The sequence below is a fragment of the Phyllopteryx taeniolatus genome, chromosome 8, assembly GCF_024500385.1.
Source record: "Phyllopteryx taeniolatus isolate TA_2022b chromosome 8, UOR_Ptae_1.2, whole genome shotgun sequence".
Taxonomy (NCBI): domain Eukaryota; kingdom Metazoa; phylum Chordata; class Actinopteri; order Syngnathiformes; family Syngnathidae; genus Phyllopteryx; species Phyllopteryx taeniolatus.
The window spans coordinates 27838892-27851873 of record NC_084509.1 but is presented as its reverse complement, the minus strand read 5'-3'; the positions used below and the strand labels follow the sequence as shown (position 1 = coordinate 27851873).

The 12982-nt window shown below is 40.5% G+C and overlaps 1 protein-coding gene across 2 annotated transcripts in view; it reads right to left on the bottom strand.

Moving 5' to 3' along the window:
• cog6 (component of oligomeric golgi complex 6) overlaps window positions 1-12982 on the bottom strand; it is a 30107-nt gene that overhangs the window by 14232 nt on the left and 2893 nt on the right. The window contains exons 5-9 of one of the 2 annotated variants that reach the window (XM_061781616.1): window positions 11450-11545; window positions 2626-2737; window positions 1737-1819; window positions 1578-1648; window positions 941-1034 (exon numbers count right to left, since the gene is read on the bottom strand). In XM_061781616.1, coding sequence (XP_061637600.1) covers window positions 941-1034; window positions 1578-1648; window positions 1737-1819; window positions 2626-2737; window positions 11450-11545 — 456 coding nt within the window. The remainder of the gene's footprint in view (window positions 1-940; window positions 1035-1577; window positions 1649-1736; window positions 1820-2625; window positions 2738-11449; window positions 11546-12982) is intronic. The other variant, XM_061781617.1, reaches the window with a different exon arrangement.

Here is a 12982-nt window from a genome sequence, read left to right as displayed (position 1 = left end):
ATGGGCACTTGACAGAAATGCGTTGCAAAAAGCAGCCGATTAAGCGACGGCCTTCAAACCCTAACTTTGAATGCGGAATGCTTCGAAACGATCTTCAACCTTCACCTTTAAAAGTCACGCTATGTCGGCAAAAGAGTTTTGCAATTTAGCATCGCCCATCCAACAGATGCGGTCTCATTTGGGCGAATTCCCTTGTCAAAACCTGGTGTCGGGGCAAATTTTTTCACACCTTTTTTTCATGGTGAATCCTCAAAATGATCATTTAACACCATTCTCCATCCACATTGAGATAAAATAAGACACCATAACTATTTAATTATTATTATTATTATTATTACAGTTTGGCTGATAGCGAACAGCTCTTCAAGGAGTCCAACATAGCTTGATTTAAGCTGTTCATTAACACATAAGTTTCTGTAAACACATCAAAAACAAATTGGTGAAATCAGTGAACAAATAAGATAAAATATAAAATATAGGTGGCTTTATTGTGCGCGTGTATGTATTTTTTATACTCATCCTACGTATTTACTCCCATGATTTGCACTAAATAAAGTTGCGCTCACAATGTTGCAACCGCAAAGGATAATAACTGCATGCCCGACAAAGTGTGTCAGTACAACGTGATTGTCAGAAAAGTGCTATAAACAATTCAATAAATGTTTAAAAAAAAAAAAAAAAAGCATGATTGCTAATGTTCGCTTCATGTGTTGTTAAATGAGTATAAAAACGCTTTTTATTGTATATGTTCTAGTTGGTTGCATTAAAAAGTCATGCGAATCCCAACAAGTCTGTAAACGTACCACTGGACTGACACCGGCTGTCTTTTTTAAGCCAGTTGACATACCGAGCTGCACTTCCCTCTAGTGTTGGTTTTAGATGTCGCAACAGGACAAATACAATGTGTGTGTGTGTGTGTGTGTGTGTGTGCGTGTGTTACTTGTAAAGGACAGGACGGTCCTGCAGGGCCTCCATGGCTTGAGTCAGTATGGGGCTGATATCACACGTCTCCTGGGTCAGACCTCGGCACTCATCTGGGGACATAGTATGGAAAGTTGGAAAGTTGACCTCTTAATTACTTACACAGCGTACAAAGAGTTACATCTCACCCATCGAGCGTGAAATTAAATAACCAAATACATCTTTGGTTATTTGCCCATTTCGGAAAATTATGTCTGCGAGTGAGGCGTTCTGAATTGTTACTAATTTACGTAATACATGCACGGATTCGCTACACTCATTGAAAAAGTGTAGCTCGGCCGCATTGTGATAAAGTGTTGCCTTCATGAATGAAAATGCAATCCAATTGTGATTAGCATGTCAGCAAGTAATATGGGCGCTCGCTTAGTGAGGGGATATGCTTAAATGAGCCAGTGTTGGTTTAGAACAGTCTGGAAACAGTGTCTATGAACTGAGATTACAGTGGAGTTACAGTTGCAAACCGTTATTTTTCCTGACAGCAAAATGGAGGCGTCTATTCAAGTGGCAGAGTGTCTATTACACAGCCGGCCACTATTTGAGGAAATACGGCATCGACTATTCATTAGCACGGTGAGGTCGTGGAGTGCCGGACTTACTCTGTGCCCAGCGGTACAGTTGTTCGTACGCCGCCTCCTGCAACACGGCCATCTGCTCCATAATCTCCAGCCTACATGACATTTACGTTACTTTCGCGCGTAGGCTGCAAGCGTGTCAGATATACAAAAAAAACAAAACAAAAACGATATAGCCGTTACCCCGCAGTCTGCTGGTTGGTCCGCAGCAGTACTTTAACATCCTCGTGGATGTGCTTCACTCGACTGAGGGCTTTGAAGAAGTTCTGTGAAAACAAATTCAATCAATCAATCAAAAATATACACCCGAGGAAAAACTTCCGTGGAGTATATAGTACATACATACACTTGTAACATCTTAAGCAATTTGTCAAAATGTGAAACACTCAACACAACCAGCTGCTTCTCTATTTGTGGCCAGCAACAGCGCAAATTAAAGTCGCTCCCTGATTGGCTATCGTTCCGTTGTGTGTCGCATTCACAGAGTCTGTGGCTCGCTCAAACTTTGGAACAACGATTCGTGATGGGATATATTAAACACTCCCCATAATAATGGCACAAGATAATCTTTAAAAAAAAAAATACTCTTAGTATCATTGTTTTAAAAAATCCTCTTAACAAACATCACTCAGGTTAATCAAATCAATCAATCAATCAATCACTCTAAACACACCGCACGCCACCACATAAGCACTCAGGATCATCTTCACCCTTAACAAACCCCACATCGAGGATGACTGATCAGGATCAGCTAGTTAAAGAAAAACACTTTTAACACAACCCCTACCAAAGGATAATTGCTCAAGATCATCTTTCTAAAAAAATCAGTTAACACACCCAACATCATAGGATGATTGTAAATCACACCACAGGATAATCGCTACGGATCATCCTTTAAAAATCACTCTAGACACACACCACATAATAATCACTCAGGGTAATCTTTCAGGGATCTTCCGATAATCACGCCATTGCAGACTTTGATCGCAAGGGAGGTAAATGCTGAAATTTGCCCCTATTGTCAGTACATGTGTACCACACTTAGTTAACAATTGCATAAAACGGAATCTACCTCTGTAATGGGAGCATCCCTGGCCCCTCGCAGTGTGCTCATCTCCTCACTGGACAGCTGGAACTTGGCGAGGAAGGCCCGAGCCACCTGGGCCCTCATCTCCAGGCGATGGCTAAGGGAGAAGTCACATCATTTGCAATACACTCATGTCAGTTATGTATTTCTAATTATACAGCTTTAATCCAAATGCATTTCCCTCCCTGAACACTGGGATTAATCACCTTGTTTTATAATTTAGAGTGCGCTTTCTTGCCTGCCAGGCAGTTAAATTGGAGCTTCAAAATCAAAAGCTTTTCATCAAACAACATGAAAATAGGGGTAGTTCCAAGCATTAATAGTCACATGCAACCAGCAGGTGGCAGTCTCATGCCTTTAAAAAAAAAAAAAAAAAAAACAGTGAGGATTGTGTGTCCCATAAATAACAGAGCCCCCCACCCCCACACACACACAAAAGAATTATAAATAGATGGTTATTGGACAGCAGAGGCATTGCTATGATTGTGTCTCTGTGGGGTGATAGTCGCCATGGCAACAGCCTGAGTCACACTGGGAACTCAGGTCAGGATCAGTAAATCACTAGGTCTTTTTCTAAAGGGTGAGGAGAGGCAAAGTGACTCAAAATTAATTCTAGGAGGCTGTCTGGCCTTTCATTTGGTATTTTCCACAAAAAAATAAAAAACAAAAATTGTAAAAGGTCAAAATAACAAATAATAGAAATAGAATTAAAGGGCACCAGGGGTCAAACTTCATAACTTTTAAATACGACGGAAACCCAGAAATTATACAGGATTTCAATTGTTTTTTTAAATTGTAGTCACAATATAAACATAACGCGTGCACAAAATGCTAATTTGTGGGCACGAAATGGGTATAAAATAAGCATGAATCACTTTCTTTGACACAGTACACACACACAAGAAGAGAGCAAATAAAGAGTTTGGGGACCACATTTTTCTTGAATTTTAAACCAAATTTTAGAAACTGAAGAAAAAAAACTGGAAAACTGCGAAAGCAGAGTTTTTAAGTTGGGTTCTTTTGAAAACTTTTCTGAAAGAGTTTAAGACAAATTGCAGTTTGTCTGACTGCCAAAGATTGTGAGAGTCCAATTTTAGACAAATCCCAATTAGTCGGACTGCCAAATTTCTTTAATGCGAAAAAAAGGTACATGCGAATTTCTACAAAATAGTTCCTAAGTGACTCCCGAAATGAATTTTCTTTGAAATGTGAGGTCAAATTCAGATTTGTTTGACTGTCAAACTAAGTTGAGTGTCCGCATTTCTTTCTTTGGTGCATGAAAAGGTAAAGTTTTTGTTGTTGTTGTTAAAAAAACAAAGTAAAACAGTGGTGACAAATAATGCAGGGTTTTCGTTTGCCTTCTTCTTCAACATAAGAATCCAATTTTCTTTGAGGTTTTAGGTTAAATTCCACTTTGACTGCCAAATGATACAAGTACTGACAGTCCACAAATCTTTTAAGTTAAATACAAATTTGAGGTAAATAGTACAACCTTGAATGGACTGTTGTGAGTTTTGGATCTTATTTTCCTATCTGCTGAACCCCTCCTAGTTCTGAGAATATGCTTGTTAACGTTAATGGGGGAAATAGCCAAATGTATAACTTTTCTGTTCAGTTTTCTTAATGAGTCAAATCACTATTTTAACAATTTCTCATTACAATACAACATGCAAAGCACGTACGGCAAGAGATGAGTTCAAGCCGAGACAAATCACTGAAAAGCTTCAAATTAGGCTACTTTCAATTTTGAGAGTCAATTACCTGTTTTAGTTCAACTTCCACGTTGCATCATCACAACTGTACACAGGAGCAGAGGTTTATTTTTAAATAAATAAATAAAAGTCGGGGGCAACGAACCCAATTTCCAACATTCCGCTACATTTTCCATGACGTATTAATACAATATACTATGCCAACGTGCTCATTTATCAAACCTAACCATGCGCACGTTTTTCAAAACCGCCTCCGTGTTGGCGTTTCCCATCCTCACGAAATGATCGCCTTCCTTTATATTTTGAAATCCATAAAATGCAAATGTATGCCCAGTGGTGATTGGATCATGCATTCTGTGGTGGAAAAAAACGCACTGCACACAGAAACTATAACAAAGAGACAAGGTACACAAGCCTGTCTAAGGTGTTAAGGAGGGAAGGTCTTAAATAAACTGCTTTAGCCTGGTTAGTCCTCATCTTCAGAATGCCTAACTTCACTTGATAGAGAGTAACTCTCCAATACTGACTCACATGCAACATTTCTGTCCTTTTGTGACGTCTGTTGCGAGACCCTTGTGAATTTTAAACCTGGGGTTCATTCTTAACGAAAGTGAGTGTACCTACCATTTCCCTGAGGAACTCCACCCTAAATTGTGTCTGAATGTAGGTTTGGATGGATGTCAGATTATTGTCACGTAATTATGATTGTGATAATATAATATGTACTTATATCTGGACTAAAGTAGTACGGCACAATGCCATTCCACTACAAGGGTGAGGAGGGTTCAACTTCTTTAGAATAATAGTGGACCTAAAGCATATCACTGAGGAACTCCACTCCAATTTTGTCTGATTATAACTTTTACATAACTATTGGGAATGCTGTTGTGCAAAATCACATTTGGGATATACACTATACTTATACTGTATATGGATAAAAGTATGGGGATACAAGGCCATGCCACCAACAGAAAGTGAATTGTGAACTGAATAAACTATTGCAATGTTCCCCACTTTTGATGATTCATGGCCTTCACGTCAGAGTCTGCAGGAATGTTTGACCACTTCTGCTGCAAGACCTTTGACTTGATGTTCTTGCTACAAGGAAAATGAGAGTTCAACTTCTCCAGAAAACTAGTGTGGTGTGGACCTTAAACATTTTCTGAAGAACTCCTCTCGAAATTGTGTCTAAATATTATTTTTGGATGGACACTTGGAGTATCAGAATCTTTATTTGCCAAATATGTCCAAAAAACACACAACGAATTTGTCTCCGGTCGTTGGAGCCGCTCTAGTACGACAATAAACAGTCAATTGACAGAGAACACTTTTGAGACATAAAGACATTGAGAAAAACAGTCACTGAGCAATAAAGGGTTGCTAGTTATCTGGTAATGCCGGTACAATATGTATATATATATTTTTTGGACAATTGTGCAAAAAGATGCAGAGTCCTCTAGCACTTAGAATGACTACTAGAGCAATAGTCCGGTGCAATGACCATTGTGCAAAGGTCGCCGAGACTTCAAGGAGTGTATGCAGTTTAAAGTGACTAGTAGCCCGTTAATCTGGGACGATGTAGATTGTGCAAATGTTGCAGATACTCCTCAGTCAGTGAGCAAGTGGGGCAGATGCTACTCGGGCATGAGTGGCCAGTATTGGTCAACATCAGATATGCAAATAATGCCGCGTGGCGAGACTACTACAGTGATTGCACGAGTATGTATAATTGGGCTGACAGAAATGTGACAACAAACTCAAGACAAAAAAATTGGCAGCATGTTGCAATGGAATTGTAGGTTAGCTCTTTAAGAAAGTTGATTGAAAGAGGGAAGAAATTGTTGGAATGTCTGCTCGTTCTAGTTTGCATTGATCGGTAGCGCCTACCTCAGGGGAGGAGCTGGAAGAGCTGGTGACCGGGATATGGAGGGGCCGAGCAAAATATCCTTTGTGATATACACAATACATCATAAACAAATCTGGAGGTGTTCCTGCTTGAGCAGCTTCTAGGAAGACTTTCGACAAGATTTGGGAATGTTTCTATGGGAAGATGGAGATTGACCTGACATTTGTGGGGTTTGCTGACTTGGTTTAGCCACATGGATGAGGGGAGTTGAACTTTTGTAGAAAAATAGATGACCTTAAACATTTTCCTGAGGAATGCTAGTCCAAAGTTTTGGATGGCTTATTTGTGGGAAGAAAGAGTTTCTTTGTCCACTTGTGATGTCTGTTACAAGACCCCGGCTTGATGTTCTTGATACAAGGACGAGGAGTGTTCAACTTTATTAGAAAACTATAGTGGACCTACAGCATTTTCTTGAGGAATGCCACTCTAAATTGCTTCTGATTGTTACTTTTATATGAGTGCTGTTCTGCAAAAATCCAGTTTGTGACCTATCCTATACACTTATGGATACATACAGGGTGTCCCAAAACTCGAGACACTTTTTTTCTACTTCTTTTCAACAAGATTTTGGAGCGTGTCTGTGGGAATTTGTGCCCTGCTGTGAGGTCAGTGGTCACCCGTGGAACACAAGTGTGCCGAAAATGTCTTGCTATCATGAGGAATTAAGATTCAGTGAGAACCAAGGGACCTCGCCCAACCCCTGATTGATGAATGTATTGATTAAAGCGGTTTCCTAAAGACTTTCGTAGGCATTTCTTTCTGTGGGTGATTAAGAAATACCAGAGCGAGGCAACCAAATGCCAGCGTAGTGAGAAGTAAAACACAGGATGAGCTCACTATGGTTTCCAGACTATTTAACAAGCACACGCTAGGTCATGTAAAGCCAAGGCGATAGATATCATTACACAATGCAATACACCGAACGACGGACAACAGTTATTGTGGTCGTCTTGTCTCGTTTCACCAGCTTGGGTTTTCCCCGCCATACCAGACCGAGTGATTTTATCTCTCGGGGAGCGACAATGATTTGAAGCTGTGCAATACGATCCTGTTAATGGCTCTGTCACGCCGAAACACTAACGGTACCGGCGACAACTTAATTTCGCTAAGAGACTGGTAATAGAGTAACAGAGATCATGAGGAGTCCATTTTTAAACAGACATGACGTGATTGCTATCCACTCAAATGGACAATATATCTCAGCTGGACCGGTGTAAATATTAATGCCCAGTTTTCGTTCCACAGGATCTAATTTACTTTTATCTAATTTTAGCTCAAATCCTAATTTGTTTGACTGCCAAACTACAAGTTATGAGTGTCAACCCATTTTCTGAAGGTAAATGCAAATTCTTGGTAAACAGTATGAACTTGAATGGACTGTTCGGACTTTTGGATCCTATTTTGGTCAAATTTCATCTTGTTCGACTGCAAGGAATGAGAGTACGCAATTTTATTCTTGAGTGGAAAAAAATAAAGATAAATGGGGAAAAAAAACCCTGAAAAAAATGGACACTTTCTATTTGGATTCTTATTTATCTTTAGGACTGAATTGAACTTGGTTTTGTCAAGTTTTGATTTGTTCGACTGCCAAACGCTGTGCCAAGTTGTGGGAGTGAGAGAAAAAAAAACAGGAAAAATATATATTTTTTATAACTTGATTATTTATTTGTTATTTATTTTATTTTTTTTAGGTCACATTCTGCTCGAAACCTTTCGGTCAAATTCAGATTTTCTTGACTGGCAGACTAAGATCTGAGAATCCCCATTTTTTTTCCTCACATACCAAAAAACATAAACATGAACATTTTTGACCCAAAAAATACAACAACAAAAACTCCTCCTCCCAGACGAGTATAAACTGGTTGAGATTTGTTTCCATTTTCCAGTAAGTTTTAATGGCTGCGGTGCCGATACTTTGGCCCGCATTGGGTACCCACTTCAAAAGGCTACAGTGCCATAGCAGTTAGTTAGGCATGCGCCAGCGATCACAAGGCTCACAGTCCCATTAGAGAGCACAGAGGCGATGGCTCTGATTAACAGTCATCTCAAACGTATTGGCTTCTCCACAGGATTTTCACCACGGAGGTCATACCGGCAACATTGACTTTGACTTAAAATGGGGAAAACCAGGGGGGGGGGGGGGGGGTTGAGAGGGAACATATAATGGAAAATTGACTTTTTAATTGCCTCTCTCCAAATAGTGTTCCAGCGCGTAGTCGCAATTTGCTATTGGTGCATTCAGCAATTCGCTGATTTTTTTAAATAATCCATTATTCCCTGAAAAAAAAAAAAATCACCTATTCAGCGTTTTTATACAATAATATTTGATACGATATAAAAGTACTGATTTGGCGCCATCTTTCATCTCTAAAATTAGCTCCTCCCCGACAGACAAGGATCTGTGAACTCTCTTGACACTGATTGCTATTTTCTTATTGGCGGCATCTTAGGGCATAACAGAAGGAGCAAAAGAAAGTGAATGGCTTTTCAGTAGAGAGTTGAAAATAGAGCCAAGAGAAAAATATGCGAAAAGGTGAATTGAAGCGAACCACAAATAAGCAAGTAACGGCCCACTTCTGGTGCATTTTTTCAAAATCAAATTATCTGTAAGTCATTTGTTTCTAAGGGTAATGTTTAAACTTGAGTTTGAAACCATAATGTGTTTTGGGATTATAGTTGGCGGTATATTTAGGGTTTCAACTGTTAATACACACAGGCAATTATAAATACTTTTTGCTAAACTTTCACTGTAACACAGAGTGTCTTGCTAACGTGTCACGCAGTGGACAAAATACGTGATTCATTCTTTCGTCATTTCGGATCGGAAGGCCTGCGGCTCGGCCCATGGTCATGTTTGGAGACGTCGGGACATGTTCCGAATGACGACGTGAAATGTAAACGAGCGGCGGTGCGGGCCAGGTGGCTCGTTTCATTGGTGGTGATGTCGTCTTTCGACAAGGCGCTCACCGCGGTGTGTCAGGACGACAAAAGAACGCCGGTGAGCAAACACGGGATCCCCCGCCCCCCTGTTGGTTGGCCGCCTACCACCTTTGCTCATGCAATCTGCCGCTCCTTTCCGTTTCATTAGAGCTGACAAATGACACGGCGCCGCTGGCTGATAGCGAGCCGCTCGGGGCGGGGGCGGGGGCGGGGGGGCCTGCTGGGTAAACATACATCACCACCGGCATCTGCGTAGCGGCCTGCGCTCTCCCCGGCCCGGCTCAGATTGAGAGATTATGCGGCAAATCTGGCTATTATGCAGAGGAAAATGAAAAAAGACAGCGGCGGCTGCACTCACAACGCCAAAAGTCGCTTGTGACAAGGTCGAAGCCCGCCGTGCTCTCCCATCTGGCTGGGAGGTCAGTGCTGCTTTATGAATGAAAATGTCACAAAAGTGGACTTGGGCTCCCAAAATGAACCACACGCCAGTGGTGGGAAGTAACAAAGTACAAATACTTTGTTGCTGTACTTAACCCGAACATACTGTTCGGGGTCGAGTTATGACAGTGAGATGTGACACCGGCCACTCGGGGCGATGGAATGGTCTTCTCTATTGTATTGACGAGGCGCTTCTGAGCATGTCAAACTTTTAACGAGAGTCACCCGCTTGATCGGAAGTGCGTCACAAAATTAGACAACGGCAATGACCAAAAGAACTTCACTTATCATTAACCATATACAATTCATCTTGCCAATCTAAAAATACGCATACAAATATATTTTTAAATATGTACATTTTATTATAAATAAAATAAATAAATTATAAATAAATAAAAATAATATATTTTATTTTATTATAAATAAAATAAAATATAAATAAACAGTGTTAAATCAAAGGAAATGGCGGTAATGCTAGGAATCGGGAAACTCTACATACTAAAAATGTATGCATTTTTTTTTTTTTTTTTGATAGGACAGTGGTGACAGTCCTATTCCTCAACAGCTTTCCAGAGAGTATCTGTACTTCCACTAAAGTGTGGACTGTGAGTAGCTTTTGCCACCTCTGCCATTCGCCATTTCAATTCAGCATAAAGCTGGAGTGTGTGTCTTGTGCTAAACTGAGGCTTCATCCCTCCGCTGTCTCGTTGACTGTCATGTCCGTCCTTTTCGTTGAAGTCAAGCAAGCAGTCGGGGAATTGCCGCTGCGGCGGCGGCGGTGGTACATCAAAGCTGCTGTCACCACTGCCTTTTGTTGCCAAATACATGGCAGTGTTCCCGTCAAGGTCACTGAGCATGGAGGTCACAGCCATGCATGCAAATGAGGCCCACGCCTGGCTTGCAGCCAACAGCAAGCAAGGTTATATAGGAGCCGCTCACACGGCACCTGAGAAGGTGCATAAAAGCGAGTTGTTTTGGCCTTTTGTTGACTGGAATATGCAAACATTTGAAAACGCATATCAAAGGGGACGCTTTTGAAAAAACCCACAGTTGTCTTGTCTGTGAACACTAACATACTAACTAAAACATATGAACAAAAGAAACTTGAAAAAATAAACGACCGTGCGAACTGACCAATGATTAAACAGACTATGAAACGAACAAATTAACTAACAAATGTGCGAACAAACTAACTGATTAAAACTCCTTTACTGCCAGCCGTCCCAGTTAATATGGACATTTGACTTCTACAGCAGTCAAAGGCAGTGAATAATTAGTAACAACTAACTTACAAGTAGGCTTAACATATCAAATTATCTGTAAGTAATTAGTAAGTAACTAACAAATTCACCCCATAAATGTGCAAACTAACTAACTAAGGAAACTCGTACGAACAAATGAACAAATATGCGGAGAACTAACACACAAATGAACTAAGTAACAAATGTGAAAAAGGACTAACACATTAACAAGTTAACCACCAAATGTGCCAAAGGACTAACAAACAAATTAACTAATCAACGTGCAAACTGACTTGCGTGTGAGCGGACTAACAAAAACAAACTGACGAACAAATGTGCAAAAGGACTAATAAACCAACTATCCATTACAAACGATTGTCTGTTATATTGACTAACTAACCCTAACCCTATTTTTTTTTGGATGGCAATATGCACCCATATTACGAATACAAAATTATTGTTTTATACTTTTTTTGGTGGCCAAAAACACCCAGTACAATACAAAGTTATTGTAACTAAATATGAAGAAGTTTGAAAATGTTTGAAAAGTTTACATTTTTATCCAAACTTACCATGGTGGTGTGCTTGTTGCCGTAGTGACTGGTGGCAAGTCGAGGCAGGTCGCCTTCATGAGCCGATAGGAATTAGTGTGCTTCCTATTTCCAAATCTGCTAATTAGATGCCATGATGAACGGCTTGACAAAAAAAAAAACTGTTACTGTACCAAAAATAGCTTGTTCCAGGATCCAGAGACTTGTGTGTCGTATTCCTCTTTAAGGTAACACCACAGCCCTGTGCGCTCTCTCTGCGGAGAGCTCAATGCGACAATAGATAGAGCTCCTTCCAACATGGCCTCCACGTCAATGCAATGCCTGGAAATGTCGCCACATTTAACATGGCCGCCACGTAGGCACGGGCATGTCTGTAGGCTGGATCTGGTCATATTGTATACCTGTGACCTGGAAATATGAGCGTCCCAGTCTCTGCGTATATTGCGCCACAGCGCCAGTAAACAACAGTGGCCAATTCTGGAACTAACAGACTTTGTCAATGCTGCTTTAACGGACAACTGGAAAACAATTTTTGGACACGTACTGTCCAGACGGTCCGTCACTTCTGCTATCCGATAAATCTAGGTCCATTAAAACGAGGTTCTACGCTACTTAACTAACGAAAGAACAAGAGAACTAATTTACAGACTAACAAACAAAGGAAAAACTTACTCAGGAATGAACTTAATGAACTGAATAACCATTGTGTGAACAGACAAACAAACAAATGTGCAAATGGACTACCAAATTTACTACTCAGACGACAACTTTTCTCGCCGTTCCCGACAGTCGCTATATCAGATTACAAGACAGGGCATGATAAATTCTTACTTACTTTTTTAGGTAATGAGTCTTATATTAAGTGTAATCAGATTAGTTTTTAGACTTATGACTACAAACAAGGCAAATATTCTTAGCAAGATTTTGAGTTTTTGTAGTGCAGCTAACAAACTCGTGAATGGACAAACTAATAAATGGGTGAATGGACTACTGAACTAACTAAGTAACTACCTCGGTAACTAAATATTGTGTGAACTGTCTTATTGACAAACAAACAAACTCATTAACACGCAAACACAGGAATGAACAAACTAATTAGCAAACTAACTGATCTGAGTGACGTGAGAACGGCCTAACAAACGCACAATCTAATAAAAGTCGCAAACAAAAGTCACGAGCGTACAAACTGACAGACGAACAAACAGAGGCCCGGCCGAGTGTTCTCGGCGGCTGGATGAGCTCTTAATGTGTATCGTCAGCAAGTTTGGCAGATTGTCTTCTCGTGTAACAACAACAACGCATCTTGGATGAGATTAGGGAGCCGCGACAGGAGGCCGCTTTGATGTGCGTCTCAACGAGCTTGACGGGGACGTCAAACGGCAAAATGAAACCGCGCTAATGACCGGCGCCGCCCTCCTTATGCAAATAGTGGAGGAAATATTCATGGCGGCTCATGAATCATTCATGACTTGCACTCATCACAAATAAAGTTCTTATTGTCTCAGTCGAGAGTTTGCACTTTTTGGAATGTTTTAAGTCGCGGGACTGTCAAAT